The following is a 27,865-nucleotide window of genomic DNA, read 5'->3' on the forward strand; positions in this document are numbered from 1 at the left end:
TATATAATAGTTTGTCATACTTTTTAGAAAAGGGCAAGTTTATAGTTGAGGAAAGGTAAGATTAAGATAAATAACATTTTGAAGCATTCTGAAGTTTGCCTCATTGGGTATTTACAAGGAGTAGAGGAAAATCCTGAATTAGCTACTGATTTCTCCCATTACTTTTTCCTATGGCTGAAGGAAGGGTTGATATAAGGATATGTATAATAAAAAGAAGTGGGGAACTATCCTAATATATCCTAATGCAACACACACAAAATGCTACAGGAACTCAGCAAGTCGGGCAGCATCTATGGAGATGACTCTTTACTCCCTTCCATAGATTCTACCTGACTTGCTGAGTTTCTCTTCCATTTTGTATGTGTTGCTCAGCATTTCCAGCATCTCTTGCATTTTGGATCTAATTGCCTTTTCTCATCATGAAGCCAAAGTATCTATAATTTTCTGATGTTAATTATTTATTTTCTCCAAAACTCTCTTTAGTCCAGTTTATTGAATATTTGATAAATAGAATTTGTTTGTCAAGAATTTAGGTTTTCGTGGCTGAGAAAATTATTTATTTTCTGAAGGACAATAGTTTATTGAGTCTGTTGTTGTAAACCATTAACTTTCTAACACCAGAACTTGTCTTTTGGTTTTCATGGCCTTTTTACATGAGTTTATTCTAGTTCCTTGTGATCCAGTTGATGAGTTGACGAGAATGGTTCATAGAAGTTTTGCATGGCTCACATGGGTGAGTCGGCCTGACAGATAATATTTCAGAAAGTGGCTTTCCCAACTGAGAGAGATCCATTCATCCATCTGATGGTGGAGGCTTGGTATGTTATCCCTGGAGACTAGCTTGACTAGTTTCAACAAAGAAGTAGTATTACCTGCCATCACTAAATTATCTGCATTCTGATCTCTCTTGAGAATAAAATTGAATGAATGTTTACTAGAAGATCAAATGGAAAGGAAAACAGCATTTATTTGGCTGCTTTGAATTCAGATGTTAAGTCTGTGTATTTTTCCGACCAGTCGGTAACTTGTTGAAAGTGTATAGAAAGTGTATTCTTCTTTTTCATACAGAAACCCTACTATTCTGCTGCTGTTAAATAAATTGCATCTGTATTTTGGACATAGAATTCATTTCTCTTACAAATACAAAAAAGGTGGGGGAAGCGAGGGAAAGACCCAGCAATGTGTTCAGAAATGTCTTTATTTCCTCATATTAATTTGCAAATGATGAACGTTTTCCACCATTTAAGGAGTGTTTTCACCTCCATCCATTTGTTAAGCAGCACCGGTAATATGAAATTAATGATACCCATTAGAAAAATTATCTATAATATCTAAAGACAATCGTACTAACATCACCTTTCTTATTCTTTTGCTGGCAAAAGCTTGTCTTTGTGCTTCCCCGTTCTGCAATAACAGGTGAGTGCATGCCCGACTGCAAAGTCTGCTCTGAACCACTACCCGTTGCTTTTTTTAACGTTTACAAATGTAGGAAAACCCTTACCTGCTGAAGATTTGTTATCTCTGTGTACTTTTTTTTTCGTGCGCTGAGATTTTTGGTTACATTTTGTTTGCTTTTGTTGTAAGTGAGCCACTTTTCTGATTAGTCAAACAGAACCATCAGTTCACAGAAGTGCTCACAGGGAATTACAGTGAACCTCGACGGAGTTGTTGCCAAAATTCCTTTGTCTTTCACTATTCTCCTTCTATGGTTGTTGATTCCTTCTGTGAGTAAATGTGGCAGCTATGTGCTATGTTTAATCGACCAGAAAGGTTACTCTGAATAAGGTTTTTCATAAGTTATGTTTTTATGCAATATTTCTAATGCAGTGAGTTCCACTGAGCGGGAGTCAATCTCTCTGTGAAGACTATGTTGGGATTTCAAATATCAAGCCACACGACTGATAAATTGATCTTTTGCTGCTTATGGGGATTATTTTAGCAATTGTTTCATTCATTGTATTAGCCCTGATCCAATTTGTATGCAATCTAATTATAGAACACTGCCAGCATTCAGCAGATAAAGATATGTACTAAATAATACCACAGTACAAAGGGTTACCATGTACTCCAATAAATAGTAGGTCGAAGCAGGATATTCCAGTTTACTATTCTCATTCCCTTTCATTACACAACTAGACATCCTGAACCAACGATAACATTTATTGGCAAATTAGTTATGTTTATCAAGCTTTAACTGCATTACACTTGTGGCTTCAGTGGATTTTCTCCATTTATTTCAGTTAAATGAAGAAAGTTGTAACACAAGGGAAAAAATTGTAATCTACAGCAGTTTAAATTAGCTGGCATTTGAATTAAGTGGACTATTGCACAATTACATATTGTATGCCTTTTATGGAAAATTAAAAAATCTGAGCATTTCCTCTCATTCAATTCTAATGGAAGGAATAATTATGCAATATGCAATCTTTAATTTTAAGTCATTTTTACTTCTCACCTCTACTTTTCAGCATTTCATTCTATTCTCCCAGCTTCACTGTCTCCACTTCACCATGTTTGGTTTTTCTTGTACTTGGCTCAACTAAACCTTCACTTCCTCTGCAGTAGATGGGGTCATTCCTACCTTTGTTCCTTGCCCTCACTTCTCATGCTATTGTAGAGTATTTATCTTCCACCCTATAGTCTGTACATTCAACACATCATCCTTTCTGCAATATCATTTCTGTGTCACCTGTGTCCCGACATTCCCAACCAAGAATCCCTTAGAAGTTGTTGCTCCACGAGACTCTTCCTTCCCGCTATCTATTCCTCTTCCCATGATTCCTTTCTGTGGATGCATGCCATGCTGCTCTTTTACTTCCTCAACCATTCTTCATACTGTTCCAAACAGTCCTGTCTGGTAAAGCAAAATTCTAATCGTAGTTTGAATTTACTGGCCAAGGTGTGATCTCTGCACTGGGGAGATAAATGCATCTGGAGTCATTTTGTTTGGCATCTGTTTGGTCGCAAACTTTTTGAAATTTAATTATCCGAGCCGAACTCATTCTGACCTCTGCCTCATTCGCTTTTCCAATGAAGTTCAACAGAAGCTCAAGGATAAGCACCTCATCTTTCATTTTAGTATTTTACAGCCTTCCAGACTAAAGTTCGGATTCTGGATTATAACCACCCGAGTTCATTTTGAGGACAGCAGCAGTTGATAAGTATTCTATTGTCATTTTACAGTTCCTCTAACCTATCCATGTTCCGCTTACTTTTCCTATTACAGGTCTATCTTGCCCTGCGCACACACCTGCCTATCACAAACTGTGTTCTTATTCTCTCCTGCTTCCTTTTCCTTGCTTATGTACTTAAAAACAAGATCCTTCCCATCACTTGTAACTTGTGGTCACTTGGAGTTTTTATGGTTTCTTCCCCCCTTCCTTCTCAGTCCTGAAGAAGAGTCTCTGCCCAAAACGTTCATTTCCATAGACCTGCTGAGTTCCTCCAGTATTTTGTGTGTGTTGCTTTACTGGTTTGCACAACTGCAGATGCATCTTGACTTGCTAAATATTTCCAGAATTTTCTGTTCTTACTTCAGATTCTTCTTCACCTTGTGTACTTAATTTTAAAAATATCTGTCCAAATCCTGTCAAAACTGCCTCTCTCTCAAATATTTCAATGGAGCAGTTCCTTGTCTTTTAAAGAACAATTTAGGCAAATGATTAAGCAGAATTTCAAAACTGCCTTTCCACTCAAATATTGGATGTAGTGTTGGGCTAGTCATTTCTGAGAAGCACTGTTCCTCTCGTAGGCACTTAAGACTATCATACTTAGCAGAACTCAGTTCTGATCAGGATTAGTGCTAAGAAGTTGTCAGTTTAAGCAGAGACTTATAATTTATTTAACTGTCATGAGGGCAATTTCATTTTGGTAGAATCAATGCAACCAGGAAGTTAGAAAGAAATATTCAGTTATGTCTGCAGTAAATTGCTTTATTATTCAACAGTTTTATACCTAGTGTTACGTTACAAAACTGCTTTTATTGATGATGAGCAAGTTCACAAGTGGGCTTAATCTTGCTGTGCTTGCTGTGCAATTCAGGCATTTCTGGTCTTGAAATTCATTTTCCTAATATAAAAACTGTTACCTTTTTTTTCTGTACTAGGTTCAAATACTGCCTTTTTAAATACCAAAACACAATTGAAGTTTTCTTCAGCACCTTCCACAGTAACGTCAAAGATTTTTGGGAATCTGTATATCAAGATCTGGGATTAGTTTTTCAAATGTCTTTGATATATTTAACATCTGTGAATCTATATGGACAGCTCCACCATTGAGGCTGATATTTGTACAAGTAAGGAAGCAGTGGGAGGAATAGGCAAATATAAACTTTGCTTTTATATCATCAAGCTACCTTAAAGCAGTCACATTTGATGCTCCTTAATTATAGTGCACTCTTTCTCTCCTGGTTCTTTTCCACCTCAGCAATCAAGACAATACATTTGCTTACCATGCTGCTCCTCTAAGTGTTCTTCTCCATGTAAATTAATCTTGATTCAGTTTACACTGTCATGCTGAGTGGTACAAATTGCCTATAACAATAAAACAGCACGAGTAAAAGGCAGATTGAATGTGCGCCTCACTTGATAGGATGTTACTGTGTTTTATGCCAATACATTAGCTGAAGATAATGAATCTTCTGTTCTGAAAAGCATGGTATAGTTGATTTTTAATTTTACTTCAATGGAGCAGTACCTTGTCTTTTAAAGAACAAGTTAGGCAAACCATTAATGACAAGAGCGTTAAGGTTAAATATGAAGCATTGCCTTCACTTGTCTGAGTGCTATCCATCTTTCAATTTACAGGAGGTTGACAAAAGTACAGGCTTTGTGCAACATTTCCTTTAATTACATGCTGAGGGAGCAGGCTTTTAGCATAAACATGGTTACATTAATTTATTCAGCATTTGCTGCTGAATAGAGCTTGATGCTGGTGGTTTAAACCATAAGCGAGTGCAGAAATTTGTACCAAGCTTGCCTGCATCTACTAAATGTTAAATATCTGCTTAACCTTTTTTCAGCCACTGCATGACATTTACAATAATTTAAAACAACATTCTTGAAATGTATAATGATTATATTTTTCTATGTTTATGTAATATTAATTACAGTACAAGTTAAATTTAAGGCTCTAAATTATAGGATTGTAATTTGCAGTGGAGCAGTGTCCAGATCTTTTATTTTCCCTCTTGAGTGCGTTAATGTTTTGCGTCGATAATATATTCCTTAATCTCATACTGCTGATTCTTAAATTGGCAGGCTAAGTAGTGACTTCAGAATTTAAAGTTCTTGTAAGATCTGTGTTAACACGGATTGAATAATAAGGATTATCCATGTCACAAAATAGTCAATCTCAGCAATGATATTAGACTATAAGACATAAGAAGCCATTCAGTCCATCAGTTGTGCTCCAGCATTCAGTTGTAGCTGATTTATTTTCCCTTTCAATCCCATTCTCCTACCTCCTTCCCATAACCTTTGACGCCCTTACTAATCAAAAACCTGTAGATATACATATTCTACATGAGAAATACCTGTTTAAGTGCCTAGCCCTTGCACATATTCGCAGCTATGAACTTTTCCATTATTTCATATTGGATTTTTGTCGAGTGGTTAACCTGTTGTTGTCACTTGGGTCGTAAGTATTGAGGGTGACTTCCTTCCACTCTGGCTTTGCTAGTTCTGTCATTTGTAATGAGGGGGCAGTATATGAATCTCAGTCTCCTTCATAGATGGGGGAGATGTGCCTGATACTCCTCCTCCTCCTCCTCCTTTCACAGGGCTGATTCAGGAACTTGAGGTTCTGGATGCTGTTCCTCCACTTTGAGAGCTCTAGGATCGTGGATGTACATTTCAAGGATGATTTGAGCTGATCTTTCTTCTTCTTCTGTTGTCCTGGCAATCTTTCCCATGACAGAGCTCAGAATGGAATGTCTTTTTTGGGAGCCTGAAGTGAGAAGGATGCGGACTGCACAAGGGAGTTGACTGCGAGTAACTAGGGTTTCAATGCTGTGGCTATTGTCTTGGGAACAGATACTGAAGTTGGTTCACTTGTTCTTCTGTTGAATATAGACGAATTTGCAGAGGAAATGGTGCATCTTTCCAGCACCTTGAGAAATCTAGTGTAACTCCCATTCCGTGGAACTGGAACTTAATGGGCCAGTACTCAATTTGTATTCCTTATTCTCCCTAAGACTGTAACCTGTGAACCAAATTGGCAGGCAAGCGTGCACTTAGATTATGTTGCTAGTCATACTTGTTAACGCTTCCAGCTTCGTAGCCACGGGATTATTCCACACTGCTGCTGCCAATCTCATACTTCACTTTGCTGCTCTTTGTTGCAATAGAGATGTTCCTGAGCTTCTGTACTCAGAGGAGAAAACTTCTGATCCCTTTCCCTCAGCCCACAGAAGCAGGCATTGGTTGCTCTGCAGGCTTCCAAAATAATGCATTCTCAGCCTTCACCAATTTAATATTATTCCCTACAGAAATTTCCCCTAGCATTTTCCTGCCTGGAACACATTTCTTTGGCCCTGGACATTCCCCATGGGCTGTTATTCATAAAGCATTTGCCTCCTGCATATGTCTTCACCTGTTGTCCATTTTCTTCAGGTTCCCTGAGTGCACTAACCCCATTATTCATTGTTTAAATAGTCTTCACAAGTTAAAAGAGTGCTACTTATTTTTTGTCATGTACTTTGAAAGCAGGCAGGCTAAATACCAGCAGTTGTGAGAACTTACAATAGTTCAAAACAACATCACACACTTTAACTCACAATTTGGGATTATGCAAAAAAACTTAATAATTCTGTCCTGGGAACTTCACAGCAGGCTTTCTTAAAGGAACATCTAAAAGCAGCATTCGGTTAATGCATAATGCAGTTTGTAAACACCATTCAAATGTAGCAAATGAATTTCTAAACCTGTTAAAGCCCAGTGTCTGGAGTCATATTTGTACCATAGACACAAGAGATTCTGCAGATGCTGGAAATCTAGAGCAGTACACACAAATGCCCCAAATCTAGAGCATTACACACAATGCGCTGGAGGTCAGGTATAATCTATAGATGGGAATAAACATTTGACACTTTGGGCCGACCAGTCCTGATTAAGGGTCCCGGCCTGAAACATTGACTGTTTATTCCCATCCATAGATGCTGGTTGACCTAATGAGCTCCTGCAGTGCATTGTGTGTATTGCTGTAGATTTGTACCAGACTTGTGAAGGGGCATTTATGAAAAATACATTTTGTAATGACATTAAGTTCCTCATTACTCGAATTAATATATCTTACCAGATTATTTAATTAATTAGTTGTCGTGTTGAGATTTGAACTTGTCTCAAGTCTCTGGATTACAGAGCTAGTAATTCCATTGCCATACTCTTGTTGTTCTACAGTATATTATTGCAGTTATGCTAGTTCTTAAATTGCAATACAACAAAGTCTTTTACATGTGGAATTGGAGCAGGCTGCTGTGTGCAATCTAACAAGAGTTGAAACATCATTTAGAAAGAAATATTAAGTGTTAACATTTTCTTCACTGTGCCCTATCTCATGGGCATTCTAATTGTTTGAAAAGTGTCTTCACGTACACATTCTTTCGCCACAAACTTGCTTTTAAATTAAACTTTTGGCTTATTGAAATTTCAGTCCTTTGGAAAGGTGGTTAATAGGATTGCTTTATACTATAGACACATTTGCAAGCAATATATGGAATTTATAACCAAGTTATTTTCCCGTACACTTAATTTAAATTATTAAATTTATAAAATTAATTGCCTACAAATGGAGAAATAATCCTAATATAGTTTTGTGACTTGACAGAATTGCTTTTCTACAGAAAGCACCCTTAATCAGATTTATACCTTAGCTAGCATTGTCCACATTTGGAAAGAAATATTTCGAGACTCAGTTCAAATCCTTCCTAATATTTTGATAGAACCTGTCGTTCTTGGACCAGATATCTCATTAGCTTAGTGCAGAGTTCATGCATGGGAGCTTTTCAAGATGGCAGTTGGATATATTGGATGTAAGGAATAAAGTCATATCTTGTCTTAATAGGAATAATTGAAGCTTATATCCATGCTTGTAATAGTCCTCATTAAAGCTACCCTAATGTATATTAAAAAGATTTGTCAAAGTATTTAAAACAGAATATATGGAGAGCAGTGAATTGTGGATTTTTATTTCCATTCATGAGATGCATCATAACTCTCACATAGAAATAAAATTCCTATTTCACTCCCTGACGTAGTGCATTCTGTATTTATGACCCATTGAGCCTGATTAGTTCACATGCTTAAGAATTTCTCTTTATTATAGAAGACTGTGTATATGGAAGTATGGAAGTTTACATCTCCTTTGATGGAAAGACTTAATTAAAAATTCATAGGGCATTTAGATTAACTTATTTTTGTTTCAATTTTATTATTTTAATTCCCTATCATTCCTTAACTTCATGCTACTCAAGATGACAAGTTTAAATATAATTACTGTCCAGACTTCCTGATTCTGAAGGAGAAACTCAGGAATGGAAACCTGAATATATGGTTGGTTTAAAAATACTAAGATGGGAGCAGCTGAGAAATTGATGTTGAAACTTGGCTATCTTTGTTTACTGATGCTTTAACTTTATGATATGTGATATTTGAAGGCAGAAGGAAAGAATCTTCATACTGATGTCAGTCATTTTGTTGCATTTGATTTTTGCGCTGTTGATTTAATGCATATATCTGCACTGGGACCTCATAAAAGTGTCATTTAAGTGTCAAATAAAAAAAATTGCACATACATTTTTTCATCTTCATCTCTTCTGCAAAATCACTTGCAGTGCCATAGTTCAGTCATTAAAATATACATTGTTAGAAAAATGTTTTGCTTAGACATTACCATGCCAAATAGTAGTAACTGCTTCTTCTTCTTTCAATAACTGGTGACCTGTATGTTTGGTTTCAGAATAAAGTACATATCAGAAGATGTATATACATGAGTGATCTGGATTTTGTTTGATATAATTATCTTTCTGCCTTTTGGAATTGGCTTCTGTTTTCTGTTGATTACACTTTTCTAAACATTTCTAATACTGATTATCAGGAAGACTCTGCCTATTTTTAAATTATGCTAAGAAATTCAGCATTGTTGAAGCACTGATTTCTAAATTTGTGTGGGGAAGTGTTGGCAAAGTTGAGTGTTAATACATTGCTAATGTTTAACTGTCAGTTTACGTAACCAGACAAATTGTACATTTGCAGGGAAACTGACAGGAATGAATGAAAATTCGACGACTATAACAGGTGCTCCACAGAACAATTCCTGCCAGGCAACTGTGAATAAGGTGGTAAGCATGGCTAATATTGGAATGGTGCCTTCTAGCCAAGATAACATACACAGGTAACTCATTCTTAGAATTCTTTCTTGACACCGTTTTTGAAAATACTTTTGCGGGGGAAAAAAGTTAGTGCAGAATTGTGGATTAATTTCGTGTTTGAAAGCTGATCTCATATTTAGATGTAGCAACTAAGAAAGTGATTTGAAAGCTATCACGTTTTATGAAATTGAAGTGAATGATATTTGAACCTTCAGTAAATGATTAAAATTTGAACATGGCTTTTTAAAAATTTTATCTTTGACGCCCAGTGATCTCAATTGGCAACCACAATTTTGAAGCCTGTAGCATCACCTAAATCCATGTTTCACAGGACATTTTAGAAACTTTATTGCTGGGGAATTATTTCTAAAATCCTCACTTTCAAAACCAGTATAGTTGTAAAGTGTTAATCCCAGCTGACCAGAGAGGGGGAAAAATGCACATTCAAAAAAAATTTTTGAATGAAGAAATGAATTTGATGTAATTTCTCAAATTGCTGCCAAATTGTCATGCAAGTAATTTACTTTAAGATTTGCCTTAGTGCTGAATTTGGATTTTTGCATGGCTGCTTTAAATTCCTTCTGTTTGGAGTGGAATTCCCCAGCAGCTGTTAGGCCATAATCTAAGAAAGCTTGAACTGGCTTGTCGGTTCACATGGAAACTGCTGCAAATCTGAAGAATGGAAAGGTTAAACTACGACAAAACAAATCGTGCAGGTTAAGTCTGATGAGTGCTTCTCCTTAAACTCCCATCTAATTTTATTATGCTTGATAAAGTGTAAGCTTATTGCAGCGTAGCTAATGAGTTCAACACTGCAACAATTAAGGAATTCTAGTCAGATAGAGCTTGTTTTAGAATTCCAGCTGGATTTCTTGAGTCAAAACTGTCTATTCTTAATATTGTTTTTTACAATATAAAGGGCAGACAGTTCATCATCAAGTACTTAAGTCTGAAAGCTTTGTCTTCTGGTAAGATGGTGGCACATTCAAATGCAGTGGCTTCTACAGGACCAACCAAAGGTGTTTTTTTTAATGTATTTTTCACAATCGCAAGATCCTGCTGGACATTAAGAACTCAAAGTACTGCAGGTCTACTCCATCAGTGAGTTGCTGATTGGCAGCGAAAGTGAAGGAGCTGGACAGTGTGGGTTGTGGTGCTGCCTGTGACAAAGAAGGAGGTGCGCAGTCTAACAGCGAGTCATCGCCTTGGTCGCTTTTCTTGTGATTGCAAGACCATGTTGGATATAGTCAGTGCAGGATGGTGCATGTCCAGTTCACTGATCTGTTGGCAAATAACGGGAGAGGATGGTTTTGTGGCCACGGTCGTGGCGAGGACTAGGCCTCATGCTGTGGTGTCTCCTTTCTGCAACTGCGAGGGGGGAGGGGATCAGAGTCGGTGCCCTCCACCGGAGGCAGGGTGACACAGCATCTACATGTTGGAGTCGGTGCTGCTCCCCAGTTTTTGTTCAGCAGAAGCCAAAATGTATTGTGTCTGACTGCAGATTGCAGCAGCGTTCATGGACTCAGGGACTTCGACTATATATTTTTTGCAAGACTGTATTTTACTGCTATCCTATGTGTGCCTTGTGCTGTGTATCTGTTGATACTGTGTTTTGCACCTCGGCCTCAGAGTAACACTGTTTCATTTGGCTGTATTCATGGGTGTTTGTGTATGGTGAATGGCAATTAAATTTGAACTTGAACTTGACTTTTAATTTCTTCACCATTCTTTGAAAGACAATAGCCCAGAGGTACTGTTTATCAATTTTATTCCTTATTCGTGACAAAGAAGACACCAGTCTTTTAAGTACTAATAGTTTATCTGGCTGATTTTTTTTTAATTCAGTGGTATCAAAGAAGTGCCTTCTAATTGAGAAATCAGGGTAATTGCTTCTATATAAAATGTGGGAATGTAATAAAAAGGTAAAGTAGTTGAAGTTATGTGTGAGTTTAGATTAATTGGCCAATGTGTGGTGCTGTTGTGTTTTTTTTAAATGTTGATTGATAATACCATGACTGACTACCCTGCCTGCCAGCAGGTGTAAACTTGCAACAATAAAGAAATCCCATTACTAAAGCATTGAAAGCACATACTGTATCTGAACCATTAGGGGGCAACACTGCTTCTATTTGAAGAGTCTGCTTGGGATCAGTAAGCTTTAGAATCCATTGCAGAATTTGGTTACATTGGAATCAGAAGCATATAGTTTTTCCAAGTATTGTGTGATTTTTCTTTTTACATTTTTTGATGCTATATCATATTTTTAACTTCTGTCAAATTTTCATTTTCCTCAATAAAATGAAGCAGTTACCTAAATGAGAACATGTCCTCCCTCTCCCTATCTTAACATTACATGTTTTTTAAAAAATCAGTTTTGAAATTTTCAACTCAAAGCAGTTTGATTAAGTATTTTAATGGGTTTAGCTTGATAAAGTGGGACATTTTGCTTCTTGTACTATTGAATTCAATCCTGTAATAAACATTTGTACTGCTTTAAATATCTAATGTTTTACATCAATAATTGGTACAAGCTTGTTTTCAGGTGTGATAGACAGCCTGGTCATCAGTTTCTGAAAATTTCAATATTCCTTTTTTGTAAAGCTGTTCTTGCATTGTCTTTCTGTGGTTTTGTTCAACATTTGCCAACTTTGGGCTAATTATTTTTAGTACAGCCCAGGGCAAGGCAATGCGTCCTGTGATCATCTTTCTTGCTAATAGGATTGTGTCTGCTTCAGCAATCAGTAATTGAAGGATTCATGTCAAAAAAATTGTTACCCTCCAAGGGCCATTGTCACAGCTGTTGGTAACCAACAAATATAAAACTGAGCTATTCAACTAAAAACAGATTGACAGACAGAAGAAGCTGAAGGGAAACTGCACACGCAAAAGCCTGAGCAAAATTCTCTACACTGTTTATTGTAACTCCTCCAAATCTAAGTGGTTTGGTGAATCATCAAATCACTAATTTAAATTCTAAGTGCTTCCACAGAAATTAATTCAATTGGCAGTAAAATTGTTGAGCATAACTATAGCTCAAAAAGGAGGGAACTTTATTTTTTTTTCTTCTCTCAACACTTGGCACAGATTTACCAAGGTTGAATATGAGATCAACAGTTTCAAAATGAACTGTCCACCTTGTAATAGGATGAAGTGTTTTGTCAGGTTTTATAAATGCAATGTTTGTGACTGCATCTGGTTCGGTTGATGGATCCTTTATATCTTGTGCAGCAGACCAGTATATATGACATCCTTTAACTTTTCTAGGTATAGAATGAGAATTCTTCTTTAAAAAGAATTTTCGTCAAAGTACTTTTTGCAAAGGGAAGAAGCAGAAGGTTAGGACTGCAGGTTATAAGGTCTTCCATGGAGTGTGTTTAGTGAGTTCTTGGCTGATGTTTTGGATGACAGGTTTCACAGAATATCCTGAAAACCAAATAGAAAGGCATTGGGATTTAAAAGCTGAAAGTGTTTGGGGACAATAATATCTGTATTGGGAGCAAAGGAGAATGATGAATAAATGATTTTTTTCATACATTTAGAATTGAAATAGTTAAGAGTCATCCTGGCGGTACAAACACAACATCGTTATAGAAAATTTGTTCTATGTTGTATAACTGTACAAAGGTAGATTGAAAGTAGGAAAATTATTTTGAAACAGTTAAAAATGCCAAGGAACACTGCACTTAAATTGGTACCAAAGATTAAAAGATTAAAAGAAATTGACAGATTTGAGGATATTTATTCTATTTTGCAGAAAAATAACAACTAACTTCTTGTCATATAAATGATATAGTGGCAACAGTACAGGGAATCTGATTTAAGTAAAATAAAGACTCCCAAATATTCTTATAATAAATACACATTTTAACTCCAGAACTGTGTAGCTGTAGACAAAAGAGATGCTGCAGATGCTGGAAATCCTGATGAAGGATGTCAGTCTGACATATTGACAGTTTATTTCCCTCCATAGATGCTGCCTGATCTGCTGAGACCCTTCCAGCATCTTGTGCGTGTGACTGTGCAGTTGTATCCTCTTGTAAATAAAGCAACTAATAAAACGGAACGAAAACAGACTATTTGGAAATGCATACAGATTGGGCAATTTCCATGGAGGGTAAACAGAGCTAGTATTTCCACTCAGAGAAAGAAAGGGAAAGTGTAAGATTGGAAAGTAGGAGAGATTCAAGTGACAAAGATAATCAATGAATTAAAGGAGTAAACGTGGTTCAGAAACTTGCCAGAACATGGCAGGAAAGCAGTTTGTGAATGCCACGCTGTGTCATATCAGCCACTCTGTGATCCTGCAACCTCTGCAGAAGTGCAGGAAAGTGGTGTCACCTGGGTGGTGCAGGAACTTCAGCTGTAAGCGACTGCTGGTTCTGGCCCACACTGCCCAACTGCTGTCTGCAGCAATTTCATTGCCCTCTTCCGGGCAGCAAATTTCTTGCATAACAGGAGCCTTGCCCACTTACACAGACAAAATGAGAACAAAACCATTTCGAAACATACCAGCCGTTCTGTGAAATAGAAACCAGTATATATGCAAACCCACTCATCAGTGAGCCTACAATTAAGTTACTTGGCTTCCACCACTTTTGGGGACTATGGGCAGCTCTTGATGTAATCTGCACTGGCTACATACATTGTAGCCAGTTGTGCATTGATCCAAGTAGAACTGTGGGCATGCGTACCAAACCATTGGACATGTTACTTCAGTCTGCCCGATAGGCATCTGCTGCATGGGCATTGAGTGGATTGATAGAATGGGCATCCAACTGGGAGGCTTTTCATGTCACGTTAAAAAAATGTAAGAAGAAAGAGGACAGAAGTTTGACTTGACTCTCTTGAAATTCACCTGATACATTCATCCTGTTTCAAAGGCAGTGAGAGTGGAGCTTCTTCCAGTTAGCTTTTTATGTTAAGCTTAAAATCTGTCACCATCACATTTGCACCTAACCTTCATTTAGCATTGAAGCCAGACCAATTAGGAATATCAGAACAGGAACAGAACCACTTCTTTCTAGCCCTTCTAAGCTGTTCTACTGTTCAGATTGGGGATTAAATTTGAAATATTTGTGCAAATATAGTTTAACTATTAAATATGGATAAGTACACTAATTTGCAAGGCACCTATAATCTTTTTTCATTTGATATAAGAGAAAAAAGTTGTGGAAACATAAGGTTCAAAGCTACATCGACAAAGCCAGGTGAATATTTTGCAACTGTATGATGCGCAGAACTCCTGTTTGATATTCCGGAACTAGTGTTATTAATTACTGATGCAAAAGATGTGTCAAGGGGAGAGGGAATGGACAGATGTTTCTCTGAGAGATACTGTTGTACAGAATAGAAACAGACCCAAAGTGTCAATGCCGACTGTCTTGCCAGTCTGTACTAATCCCAGTTGCTTGCATTAATTTCGTATACCTCTGTCTACCTTATTCAAGTACCTGTCCAGATTAAGTATCAAGACCATCTTCAAGAGGCAGTGCCTCATCCATCATTGAGGTCCTTGCCATTCAGGACACACCCTCCCCTCATTACTACCATCAGTGAGGAGAGACAGGAGCCTGGAGATCTACATTCAATAACTTAGAAACAGGTTCTTCCCCTCTGCCATCAGATTTTACAGAGTCCATGATCACCACTTCATTATCCTTTTGCTTTTCGTTTCATTATTTTTTTGATTTATTTATGTGATTTATAGATTTGCACTCTATCGCTGTTTCAAAACAACTTTTGTGTCTTATGTTAGTGGTAATAAATATGATTTAGTCACTGTTCTTGCTTCCACTAATTCCTTTGGCAGCTCATTCCAGGTAACAACTGCTCTCTGCGTGAAATACTTGCCTCTTTAGATCCTCCTTAAACCTCCTTTTCACTTCACCTTAAACCTACACTAAGATGTACATTCCTACAATGGAAAACAGACTGTGGCTACCTACCCTATCTATGCTTCTCATAATTTTATATACCCCTAGCATAACCCTTCCCAGCCTGCTTGTGCTCCAGGGAAAACATTCCTAGTTTATCCAATCTCCTAATAACATATATCCTCTGATCCAGGTAATGTTCTTGTGGCAGTTTTCTGCACCCTCCTCGGCTTAACAATATATTTCCCATTATAATTAGATAATTTAAAAAAAGAATATTTTGATCTGATAAAAATGGAAACTCATTTGAAGGGTATTTCAGTACTGAATATGCACACCCAGCATATGCACATTGCGTATGCAATTTATTTTAGAACTTATTAGTTGCTTTCTTTGGCACAGAAGAAGCCCTTTCAGCTGATTGGATCCCTGTCAACTCCCAGCAAACCAATCGCATCAGCCCTATTCACTCTTCACTTTTCCTGTTGAAGTCCTGCAATTAATTCTCCTCATCTTCCATCATTTCTGGAATTGTGTATCTCTAAATTCATTTGTAATACCGATTTGTAATGTTTTTTTGTCAGTGAGCCTGAGCTATCCACAGTATAGTTACCAGCAAGCCAAGCACCATTAGCACAATATATTAAACCAATAATAAATTTAAGAAAAACAATAATAAAGAATCTGACATTAAAAACAGAAAATTAAAGAAATGCTTAGCAGGTCTGGCAGCATTTGTTGAGGGTGAAGGAGATTTAATGCCTCAGGTCAGAGCTCTTTCATGTACACATTAAGCTGTTTGTACTCACATTGCATAGTTCATGAGAGAGAACATTGCAGTTATGATTTTTAATTGTAATGAAAATAATTTGTTAATTGAATAAAGGTGAGTGTTATTGAAAGTTGTTTTCCAAATTAAGCAGTGATTTCTTTGTAAGATTTTAGCTGCTTAACCTTTGGATAAAATAATTTCACAGTGGCTATTAACCAGGGTAAAGAAAGGTATTATTTAGGAGAGGATTTAGATCTGATTTACTGATGGCCTTTAAGCTGGTTTATTATGAATGATTTAGCTCCGGATTTTAAAATCAGATCAAAGGATTAGAGGAATAGTTAGTTAACTATGGAAAATCCTCTTTAATATTCGATATCCTGGCAGCACACACAAAATGCTGGAGGAACTCAGCAGGCCAGACAGCATCTATGGAAAAAAGTACAGTCAACATTTCAGCTGTATTCAATATCCTGAATTGAATGCTGCTTCAGTTTTTCTGCTTTTTACCAAATGTGTTAAACAAAAGTAAAATTTTATTTTTTCAGTGTCAGTTTTAGTTTTCTTTTTTGATAGGTAATCTTGTTGCTATGGTAGAATGGCTGATAGAATATTGCAGCTCATTTAAAAAGAATCTGTTTCCTGCTTAAGTGGCTAATATTCTAATTATATCTGAAGTGAAAGTTTTTGATTATCTGCTGATAAACTCCCTCTCTTGTGGTGATGATAATTAAGCAGCTCCCAGTGGACTCCCACAGGCAGTATGCAGGGCCTGCATTAATTGTCAGATGTGAGACACTGACCAGTTGGTTTGCTGTTGAATAGCTGACGGCGTGCTGTCAGCCCAGTAGTGTTTTATGTTGGAGTATTGTGAGCTGTTGTCAGGGCTAACTGGGACCTATTGTGGCTAAAGATGTTGTGCAAATTGAGGCAGATGGCTCTGCTTCAGACACGTGTCATTCAGAAAGGGGAAAATGAGATCGGCCTGTAGAGTGGGGTCACTGCAGGTCAGGGACTGCTCTACATTTGTTAGTGTTTTCAAAAGACCCATGTGCGACAACTTTTTGTTTTGCAGTAACAACAAAAGGAGATTGTCTGGATGTGGAAGATAGGCGGTTGTTGGTACTGTGCTGTCCTTTCACTTGTCTCCCTAGTGACTTGCTTTGCATGCAGAAAGAATTAGCAGGATTGACAGAAGTTTATTGTGGCTAAAATGGCTTTTCAGTCAATTGCAATGCTGAAGAGACAGTTTGGCTTTTAATCCCATGTAATTAGCTGGTTTCCAGTGTCTTGGAATTCAATTGTGTAAGATTAAATCCAAAATAAAGTTTGTTATTTTTTTTGTGGCTTTACAACTGCATCTATTCCTTCTCTAGGAATGAAGCAAGTCCAGAGAATTTGTTTTAATGATTCAGTTCAATATGTATTTAGAAGGCATCAACAATAAATCTTATGTAGTCTTCTAGTTGCTAATCATTTGTACATAATTAATATTGTACCTAAGAATGCCTTCAAAGTAAAAAGCTTGCACCTGTGTTATAAATATTCAGATAACTATACTTCAGGATTACTTTTGAAGTGTAGTCGCTTTTATTAGGAAGGCATTAAGTGTTGCCAATTTATGCACAAGGATTTATGAGGACTGAATGATTGTTGGCTTCACTTTAGGGAGAAATGTTGGGACAAGTTGCGCACATCCCTCTCCTGTTCAGATTGTGCCATAAGATCTTTAACATGCACTTGAAAGTTTCTTGTAAAGTAAACTTTTGAAGGAGCAGCAGTCCTTCAATGGTGCATTTAAGTGCAGGCCTAGATTCTTTGGATAACAGTGGATCATCTCAAGATTCAAGATTGCTTTATGTCATTTATGAACTCTGGATCTGACGCAACACAAGAAAAACACAAAGATAAAGGACACAATAATAGTTTAACAGAGTAAATATAAATATGTAAGATAACTTGTATACATTGATTGTATGTCCATAAGGTTACGCTAGACACAGGATTGTTTGTACATAAGGTGACTGACAGGAAATGATATAAGTAGTGTTGGTTGGAGGAGTAAGGTTAGTGGGTGGAGACGTTGAACAGCCTTACTGCTTGAGGAAAGTACACCCTATCCTTGTTATATGCGGGGGATATGTTCCTCACAGTGGACGCATAATATGAAATAGCATAATGTGAATAATTGTTTAAATGGAGAAAATAAGGATGTGTTCCAGAGGGCTTCCTAAATATGTTTTATCTGTAATTTACTCACATTTTCATACCAATACGACACAAAAGCAGTACCACAAGGCAACATTCCTTTGATATTTCATCAATTTAAGGTAATATTCAATGTAATAAATCATAGAAAGTTAACTTACTAGGGTGTACAGTACTCACCAGCAGTGGCAGGATAAGATAGACATCGAGCACAGCAAGGGGTGAAGGAAAACTCACAGAACAGCAGCAGGAGATGACACCAGTTTGAAGAAAGTGGTGAGGGTTGTTTGCTTGGCAGCAGTTTGTTTTTCAGCATAAATTTGCTTGTAGGGAAGAAGGGTTGACGGCAGAGAACGACGGAAATGCTGACTCCATTCTAAACTTGGGTCCATGTCCATCGCCATTTGTGCCAAGTGTTCCAACTTCCACCATTCCCTCACCGTTGGTAAACTCCCGGGATTTTCAAAATCGTCTGTTGCTTGCAGCATCTGAGAGATAGTTCGCTGTTAAAAAAAACCTTGAATGTGGATCACACCTTGGTGGAGTGGTTGAATCAGCGATGTTGTGTTAGGCGGCAGGAAATGCACTGTTATGTTAGGATGAATGCTGTTCCAAATGTTTGGGATGGGCTGGCGCATTGTCAAGCAACAAAAGAACTTTAAAGGCAAGATTCTGTTCCTGGCAGTAGCGTCCCAGAGCTGTGTTATCTTCACCTGATACCACGCTGTTTATAATTTCCAACTTTTTTCAAGTGTTAAAGCGGTTCTCTGCCACTCGGCTGATGGCCCAGGACATGACATCGGACGCTTAGGAGGCATAGTTAAATATTTCAAGCTCAAAATCACTGCACCGTAGGTAAAACCAACAAAAGTTTAAGAGCGCAAGATCGCACATCCACACCTTGCCAAAGCCAATGTGAGACTGACGGGAGTGAGACTGTGAGGCGTGCGCACATGACTTGTATTGGCGGGAAAGCAGTGCTCATCATATAACTCTTGAGTTATGGATGCATATAAGGAGACGTTGGTAGAAATAGATTCCTCACATAACTGTGGAAATGCATAGTCTGAAGACGCATATAACAAGATAGCATGTAACTGTTTTTGAGACTGGTAGACCAGGTGTGGATGCTACACAGTTTCCTCCCTAATGAGAGTGGGACGAACAGTCCATGAGCAAAGTGGGTGGGATCCTTCATGGTATTGCTGTCACCTTTCTGTGTATATATATATATATGTGTTGATTCAAAGGTGGAAGTAAACATAGATACTGTGTTAAATATCTTCCAAGAATTGGACTTCGAAAATTCTATTGAATAACTATCAAAAATATAGTGACTAAGCCACTGATTTTTTTCCAAACAATTAATTATTTCTCCCTTGCTAGGATGTTGAAAACCGGGGTTTAACCATTAAAGACAAAGATGAAAAGAAATTTCCAAGACCAAAAGACATATGTGCAAAATTGGGCCATTTGGCCTATTGAGTTTGATTCGTCATTCTGCTGTGGCTGATTTATTATCCCTCTCAACACCATTCTCCTTTCTCCCCATCACATTTGCAATTTTCCAGTCCTCCGGAATCATCCCAGAATCTAGTGACTCTTGAAAGGCCACTACTAATGCCTCCATTAGCTCTTAAGCTGCCTCTTTTAGAACCCTGGGGTGTAGTACATTTGGTCCAGGTGACTTAAATACCTTCAAAACCTTTTGGCTCCCTAAGCACCTTCCTAGTAATAGTAACTACAGTGAAGACTGATGCAGTGAAGACTCTTCTTCCTAGAGTGAGAGAGAGAATTCTGAAGATTCACTAACCAAGAGAGGTGCAAATGATTGTTCCATAGATTTGGGGATAGGAAGGGAGCGGGACTAGTAGAGGAAAGTGGAGTTAAGGGGAGGGATTGGCATGATCTAACTGAATGGTGGAAAAGGGTGAGGGACTCAACCTCAGTTAGCTTGTCAAGGTTTAGATGATTTGAAGCAGTGAAATTCTGAATTGAAGATTGTATTGTATTGTACATGTTAGTTCATTGGTTAACAGAACTCAGTAATCCTTTCAGGAAATGCACATGTTCAGAGGCTGTGTATACCAAGACACTTCTGGGTTGTGTTCCAATGTCTGTGTGACTGAGTAGTAAACTGTCTCTTTCTCCGGGAAGCACAGATATGAATGGGAAAGGTCGACAACATTTTTGGCCATTTGCCTGACAGGTCTATCTGTATCACCTTTCTAATCTATATAGCAGTTATTGTTAAGTTACAGAACTGCTTCAAGTATGCTCACTAATCTACAAGCATTGTGGCTCACAAAGTTAATCCTGATTTTTTTTTCCTTCTACAACAAGCCCCCCCTTCCCTTAACCCCTCTCCCCATTTCCTGCACATTCAACTCTCAGCTGTGTGTGAGGCACTCGCTGATTTAGCAGTGCATATCCAAACAGCTACGACACTGAGAGTGTTCTTGTTAAAGTCAGAAACGACACTCTGTATGATGCTCACAGATGTAATCATCTTCGATATAATTGATCATGCTATCCATGCTCTTCCCAGTGCCTCTCTCCTTTGTTCATCTGGGTATGATCACAAATGCCTGATTTTATTCCTACCTATTGGACTGACAACCCAAGTCATTTCCTGGTCACTGGACTGGGCTAACATTAGGTAAGACTCCTCCCCACCACCTCATCTCACAATTTTCCTTTTCCTTCTCTCATTATTGGTTCTCCCAGTTGGCGGGGGTTCTGCAGGTAGCTTAGTCTCTGGTTTGTTGCCCAGTTCGCTATTCAGAATTTGAGGACTGAATAGTGAGTGATTGCACCTTACTGTAGATCCAGATTCTGATTCTACCTTCAACTAACCTGCTTTTCTTAATGCAGCTTACCAACCAAATGCCAGAATCCTGGCTGAAACTCCTTCCTCCTTAAGTCACGATAACACTTCTGCAGTGCCTGGTACTCTAGTCAAGATCGGTTAATTCAGCACAGACTGAGACAAAAGCAATTTTTATAAGTATTGACTTTTTTCAGGCTTATTGGAAAAACTGCTAGTTAACACCACATGTGTTGCTTGAAGGAACCGCAGTCACAATGAAATGATTTCATAATGAGCATGTTCTCGGTTTTGTAAGGTAACGGTAGAGGTTGATAGAGTGGAGACTGTGGGGACCAATGTGTCCTGTCTGCACCCTTAACAAGCAATGAGCATCCTTCCAACAGCAAGGGTTTTGCTACAATACAGTTTTGTAAAAATCTTTTAGCAAAACATATTGACTGCAAAGCTCAGTGTCAAGCTTGCATATGACATTGGAAACTGTTGTTTAAGTGTTCTTTACTCTAAATTACATGTGAAATGAAATAAAATGCATTGTTCCTTTATTTTGAAGAATGGAACACTATAGCATTACAAAATATCTTCATTTGTGAGTGCTTCACATATCTGAGGTGCAAAGCTGGTCGTTTTCCGGGAAAGCTATACTCAACACAGATGCCAAAAGCTGCTCTAGTCATTATAACTGACCAATTTTGACCTCACTGGAAGTGTTAATTCCATCATTTGGGAAAGATTAGAACACCCTCCTCTAATTTAGCTACCCACAGATCACCACTTTATGATGCCATGCAAACAATGATCTTAACCAAAAAATGTGCAACAGAGCCAACTCAATTAAGACTGGTGTGGCCACAGAGCTGATCATTATAGGAAGGGTTTCAACCTACAGAGACTACACTGCAGAAGCAAGGTCGTCCCAACCTCTGTAGTTAGGCAACAGTACGAAAACAATTCTTGTATTGCCTGTGCTCAGAAGCCAAGTTTATTTGCAAAATACCCAGAAGAGTTGGGTCTTGTGTTCAGCCATTCCAGATTGAAGGTCCTTTACAACACCAGCCCCCATCTTCCTCTGCTGCACAAGTCTCCCCTGTGGCAATAAAGGTCCATAGTGTGGTGTTGCAAAATAGGGACTAGTTTCCACTCTTCAGTAAAAGGCAGACATTGGCAATGAATTACCATGGCCTTTGGCCACTTTAGGAAGAGGGTGTTTGAAGATCAAGATCTAGCACAAAATTCTTGGTCCCTGCCTCACTCTAAGTTGCTGAAATCTGCACAGCCTACAGAATACCTTAGGGCACTTTTGGATTGGTGGTATCTCTTAAAATTCTCCATTGGAAGGACAATGTCTGTGTGTTCTCCCAGGCTAATATCCCCAGCACCTAGACATTAATTACACTCAATCAGCTCTGTTGGTCTGGTCAAACCATTCACAGCTTAGTACTCAAAACACATTCTGTTCTGACCTCTGTCTCCAGAGGAAAGTACCAGGCAGGCAAATGACTCAAGGATGTGCTCAAAGCAGCCTTGAAGATAATGCAGCATCCTAAATTGTCTCTGGGAGTTCTGACCCATGACTACTCAAAGCAGAGAATGTGCATTCAGGGTGGTACTGCGAATCCTGAAGTCTGTATGTCCAGAACACATGGAAGCAGGAAAAGGAGATTATCAACTTGCAAACTCAGAATCACTGACATAAGTCAGGAAATTTGTTGCTTTGCAGCAGCAGCAGAAAAATACATTAAAAACTGCTACAATAAGAATAGATGTATAAAAATAAATAGTGCAAAAAAAATGAGACCATGTTCATGGGTTAGTTCATTGTTCAGAAAACTGATGGTGGATGTTAAGAAGATATTACTAAAACATTAAGTGTGTGTCTTCAGGCTCCTATACCCCTGACAGTAGCAATGGACTCCTGCCCTATCTGTGGAACATTGATCTGTTAACCCATGAATCATTCTCGATTCCAAAATACCAACTGAGAAGTCCCAAGTCATTATTCTGTAGGTGTGATATTCCATTCCTTGACAATCCTTTTGTGCTGGTTTTTCTTCAAACTATAAAGGCATCCTCACAACATTAATATTAAAAATCTCCAGACTTGTCTCAACAATAGGCAGATTAACCATCACTTGGTATTGGAGTTTGAGATTGAACAAGCCATTCAGCTGTACTTCCAATTCATCTTTTACTGCAACTTTAACAAGTGATTCTAAAAAAGATTGAAGTGCTGTCCTTATTAGCAAATGTGAAGCAGTAAAGCTAAGCAAATTGAATTATGTTAATGCTGTTAACTTACTTAAAGCTTTTGCTAAAGCTTTAAATAAGTAGCTTTCCCAGGCTGAGTGTTCATTCAGGCAGTTTCTCCCTAAGCAAATGTAAGGCAAACAACAGATGAGATAACAAATTGAAATGTCACAATGAGTGTGGTTGGTTATTGTTGTTTGTAGTGCTTAAGGGATGTACGTACCAAGTCCACAACAGAAACCTTATTAAAAGCTTAACGCAGCAAAGATGGTGGCAGTTCAGACTCTCCAAAACTTAGGAATGGTCATGCATTGTGATGACATTTTCACTTGTGTTAAATGGTTAACCTCCCTACAATTAGTTAAAGTAGGCTCCAGTTCAAGATTTTTTATCTTTAGTGGTTGTATAGGTGAGTGGATATAACATCCCACTGTTGTCTTAATGCATACATACATACAGTATATACTTTGCTACATGTGCGTGTCTGTGAAAGATCTGCAAGTGTTTCTAATTAAAATGAAAAAAATGTATTAATTTACTAAATTAACTCTTGTTTTTAGATTTGCAGCTAAAACTGTGAACAGTGGAGCTTTGGTGCTAATCACGACTCAAGCAAAGGAAGGCTCAACAGTACAACTCAGCATAAACACGGAAAAGACTGTGATTGGTTCTGTACTGCTGCGAGAACTTAAGACTGTGCTGTCTCAAGAGTAAACAGGGTAGATCTACAAGCAAGAGTCTGGCAGAGGGTGTGCTGGCTAGCCACTGCTATAATTTTTTCATCTATAATTTCCCCTTCATTAAATACTTGCAGTCTTGCGTCCCTTTGAAATTCCAATATTTACCTAAACTCATACTTTTACCTTTTCTTATTGATAAACCAACACATTTCCATATAATTACCTAAACTCTTGAGACACTAACTTCGGAATTGGTTATGTTTATGCATTGATTATTCCCATACGTTGTTTAGGGTATTTCTTTTGTGTGGGCAAATGTTGAGCGCAGTTGACATTGTGATCTATTGTTCTAGCGTGACTGTCTCCAGAGATGTGCGTAACAACTCATCATAGCACATTATGATTCCAAGAAAGGCATCTGAAACTAAAGTCGGTACCAAAAAAATCATACCCAGATGTATATTCTTTTTGAGAGCTATTGATTGAGAAGAATTAAAGATAAAGATGATGTGCCATTATATCTTCTGAACCAAAAGTAAACTTTATCTAAAGAAATTTATACTTTTGCCCAAAAGTCCTTTTTACTGTTTGTTTTAATGCTGTATTAAGAATCTTATAGCAATTCAGAGCTTATCTCAATACTTTGTCTCATGTGTCTATATGATCATGGTCAGATAAAGTCCTTTCACATCTTGGATAGTTGGAAAGAAAGTAAAACACTGGATTTCAGGTTAACATTACTTCGTAAAAGTACAATGCAAGAAATATCGATTTGATTGGTTATAAGTCATTATTGGAATTTGATCAGTTATGATCTAGTAGTAAAATGCATTATGCAAATGTCCTAAACAAGATCCTGTTACCAACAGACCCATGTGTCAGATTTTGACAGAGAGTTCCCTTCAGACACTTCCCTTCAGATTCCTTCTCTTTCATTAGGGAACCTGCTTCAAATTGTTCCAAAGCGCCTCCTGGTGGTTGGCTCGTTAAGTACACTTTGGAAGATGGAAAGGAGTCACCATCAAGCAGTGTTGCAAAGAGGAACGATATTCCGTAATGGTTCAGAATCATGCCATTCCTAAAGATCTTAAAAAATACTGATATGGTTTTAAGTAGAAACCATCTTCAATGAGGTAATTGACAGTAAACATGCTTTAAAATGCTTTACCAATGATATTTTACCAATAATGATTGAAGTTTATAGAGTTTACTGTTTAGATTTTTCTCAACGACTTCTGCAGAATGAAATTTCTTGGAGTTTGAAGTACGCAGCTTTTCCTAATCATAAATGGGAAGAAAGTACAGTTTGTGCTTGATTTATTTTGTTTTAGAGCGAATTGGAAAATAATGTAATAAATCTTGATAGCTTTTTCTTCCATGTCAAAGTAAAAGGGGGAAATGGCTGTTTATGGAACAGCTTGCTTGCATCTTAATCTTGATTATGTGCCAGTTCTCCAATTACTATTGTTAGTCTACTGAGAATAGTCACTAACAGTACTTGGAGATGCTTGTAATGCTGTTTATTTTCTTCCTCCATCATTTGTTTTGGAAGTAAAATGCAAAAGTGTGCTTATTAAATTTCCAAATGGCTCTGAGTGCTGCAGCTAGATTTGGTCTATATGTGTGCAGTAATTATTTAATGATTAGGATTCCAAACAGTATTTTTCCCCTTGTTCTGTGTAGTTGTTACATTAGGGACTTGTGCTTGCTGGTGTACAGCTGCTTCAGTTGATTTACAGTACTGTGGCTGTGGCCAGTCATAAATAAATCCTCTTATATAGTTGTTATGAACACCTGTTAGATCATCTGTCAGCAAAGCGCTGTTCACATTTATCATGGTGTGGTAGCTATTTTACCTCAATCCATTTACAGCAGAGTCTGCCTCCATCACTGCATTACTATTACTGCACCATAATCACTTGTTTCCACTCCGTGTACAACTTGCAGATAAAAGATTTCAGTACTTGGCAAAATTTCATAAATAAAGGAGCAGTTCACTGCAGTAAAAGTTTATTTTTGTCATCATTTGTCACACTATTATACCATAAATCAAATAGAATAGTACTATCCCCAGTGCAGACAGCTCTGTCAGCCTAGACATGGAAATGGTCTGTTTCTCTATAGATGAGATGGCATGTCTTTCGACTTTAACGGACTGATGGCTTTTCTCACTCATTTGATTTTATTGGATTTAAAAACCTAGAGGATTATTGAGGCTGGTGAACCTCAGAGCCAGTTCTGACATGATAATTAAACCATATTTGTTATTGGCAGATTTTGCTTGGTAAACAAAGACTGCTGCGTTAACAAGTCAAATTTATTCTGAAATGGCAAGGGTTCTTGTGCAGTATTTAATAGAGTGGATAGATCTGCTAAAATGGCTTTACGGGGGGGGGGGAATCCAATTAAGTGGGAAGATAAAGGAGTCATTTGCAATTTTATATGTATCTTTAAAATTAAAGACTGATCAATTTAGTTATTTTATGATTTTGGCTTGGAAATTCTAAATGTCTGTGCTTCCTTTTAATGTTTATCCAATGCCCATTCTTGATGGTTTCCAGTATTTCTATGGTAATTCTGGACACTAACTTTGCCAAAAGATCCCCTAATTCAACATAATCTGCAAATACTTAAATAGTATTTATGAATACGCTTTCTTCTCCCACTCCCTCATCTAGTTAGCCTTAACAGCGTAACATTTCTCAAGTGGTATCTTTCTATATGTTCTCATTTTTGAATAGCCTTTCCATCTTTGTTCTTTTTTTACCCCTCATTTGTTTAATGCTTTGTCATACCCAATTTGGCAGCAACATTTATGGGAACAGACTCGGCAGTATTTACTGGGTGCAACAAGAATGTGCTATATTTCACCGGTGATTCACACACGATTCATCTAGCAATTCCACAATTGTAGTAATATTGCATTTCTAGAGAACATATTCTCCACTTCACTGCAGACAGCTGTCTGTCTAACTGCTGTAGTTACAGGAGGCGCATATATATCAGTTATATAGACAGTGAACTGTAGAATATTTACTTTAGGAAGGCATAAGGTATTTCATGAACAGAATTATTGAATGAAACACGGTATGTTTACATTTCACTTGTTGTAGGTGACTGCTTGGCTAAATCAATGGGGTTAGTTATTGAGTCTATTGACCACATGCACTACAAAAAAAGTCAATCTAGTCACCGGCATTTTAAAGAAATGGTTGGTTTATAATATCAAAGTTATCAATGATGTGAGTCCTTTTTTATGAGCATTCTGCTTGAGAAGTCTGACTTCTTTATTTATGTTAAATATACATTTGAACCCTGAGCATTGTGGCTTCATGAAATCATATCAGACTTTCATTTTCACCACCAGCTCCAATCATCTTAATCTGACCCCCCCCACACACACACACACATATTAAGATGATGTTTAATGCATGATGATGGCCTACGCTGCCCAGATAGTGTAATATTTCTAAGACAATCTAACTGACAAGTTTGTGGCTTTTAGCACTCACGACTGAAAAGACTGAAATCCTCGTCCTAAAGTGATCATCTGTCATCTAAATGTTTAAGTGCACATTCAGACTAAAACTGAATTCAAAATTTCTTTCTGTATCTGTGTGCTGAGTGTTAAGAGCAACTTTAATTAAAATAATTTTCCCATTCTCATTAATCTTGTCTGGGTTGGTTTTGCCACCTGATTGAAAATTGATTCTAGTAAGGCTTTGTTATATTTTCCATGGGTCCTTTTCAATCCATTGAATCTATTTATGGTCACAAACTGATTTGTGAGCAGCCATCTTGAGCTTCTCTTATTTTAAAGACATAGTCTCTCAACCTCGGTGATAAAATGAGTGTTTCTGATGTATTGATTTTTTCCAACCTGTCTAGCAT

At 37.6% G+C, this 27,865-nt stretch overlaps 1 protein-coding gene across 2 annotated transcripts in view; it reads left to right on the forward strand.

Annotated features, from left to right (window-relative positions):
• The window catches only part of ap3b1a (adaptor related protein complex 3 subunit beta 1a), a 251,519-nt gene extending 225,950 nt beyond the window's left edge, over positions 1-25,569 (forward strand). For both annotated transcript variants that reach the window (XM_059974482.1, XM_059974483.1), the window contains exons 26-27: positions 9,252-9,390; positions 23,855-25,569. In XM_059974482.1, the coding sequence (XP_059830465.1) occupies positions 9,252-9,390; positions 23,855-24,008 (293 nt within the window). In that variant the 3' untranslated portion in view covers positions 24,009-25,569. The remainder of the gene's footprint in view (positions 1-9,251; positions 9,391-23,854) is intronic.
• Positions 25,570-27,865: the final 2,296 nt, after the last annotated feature.

The sequence above is a fragment of the Hypanus sabinus genome, chromosome 7, assembly GCF_030144855.1.
Source record: "Hypanus sabinus isolate sHypSab1 chromosome 7, sHypSab1.hap1, whole genome shotgun sequence".
Classification (NCBI taxonomy): Eukaryota; Metazoa; Chordata; class Chondrichthyes; order Myliobatiformes; family Dasyatidae; genus Hypanus; species Hypanus sabinus.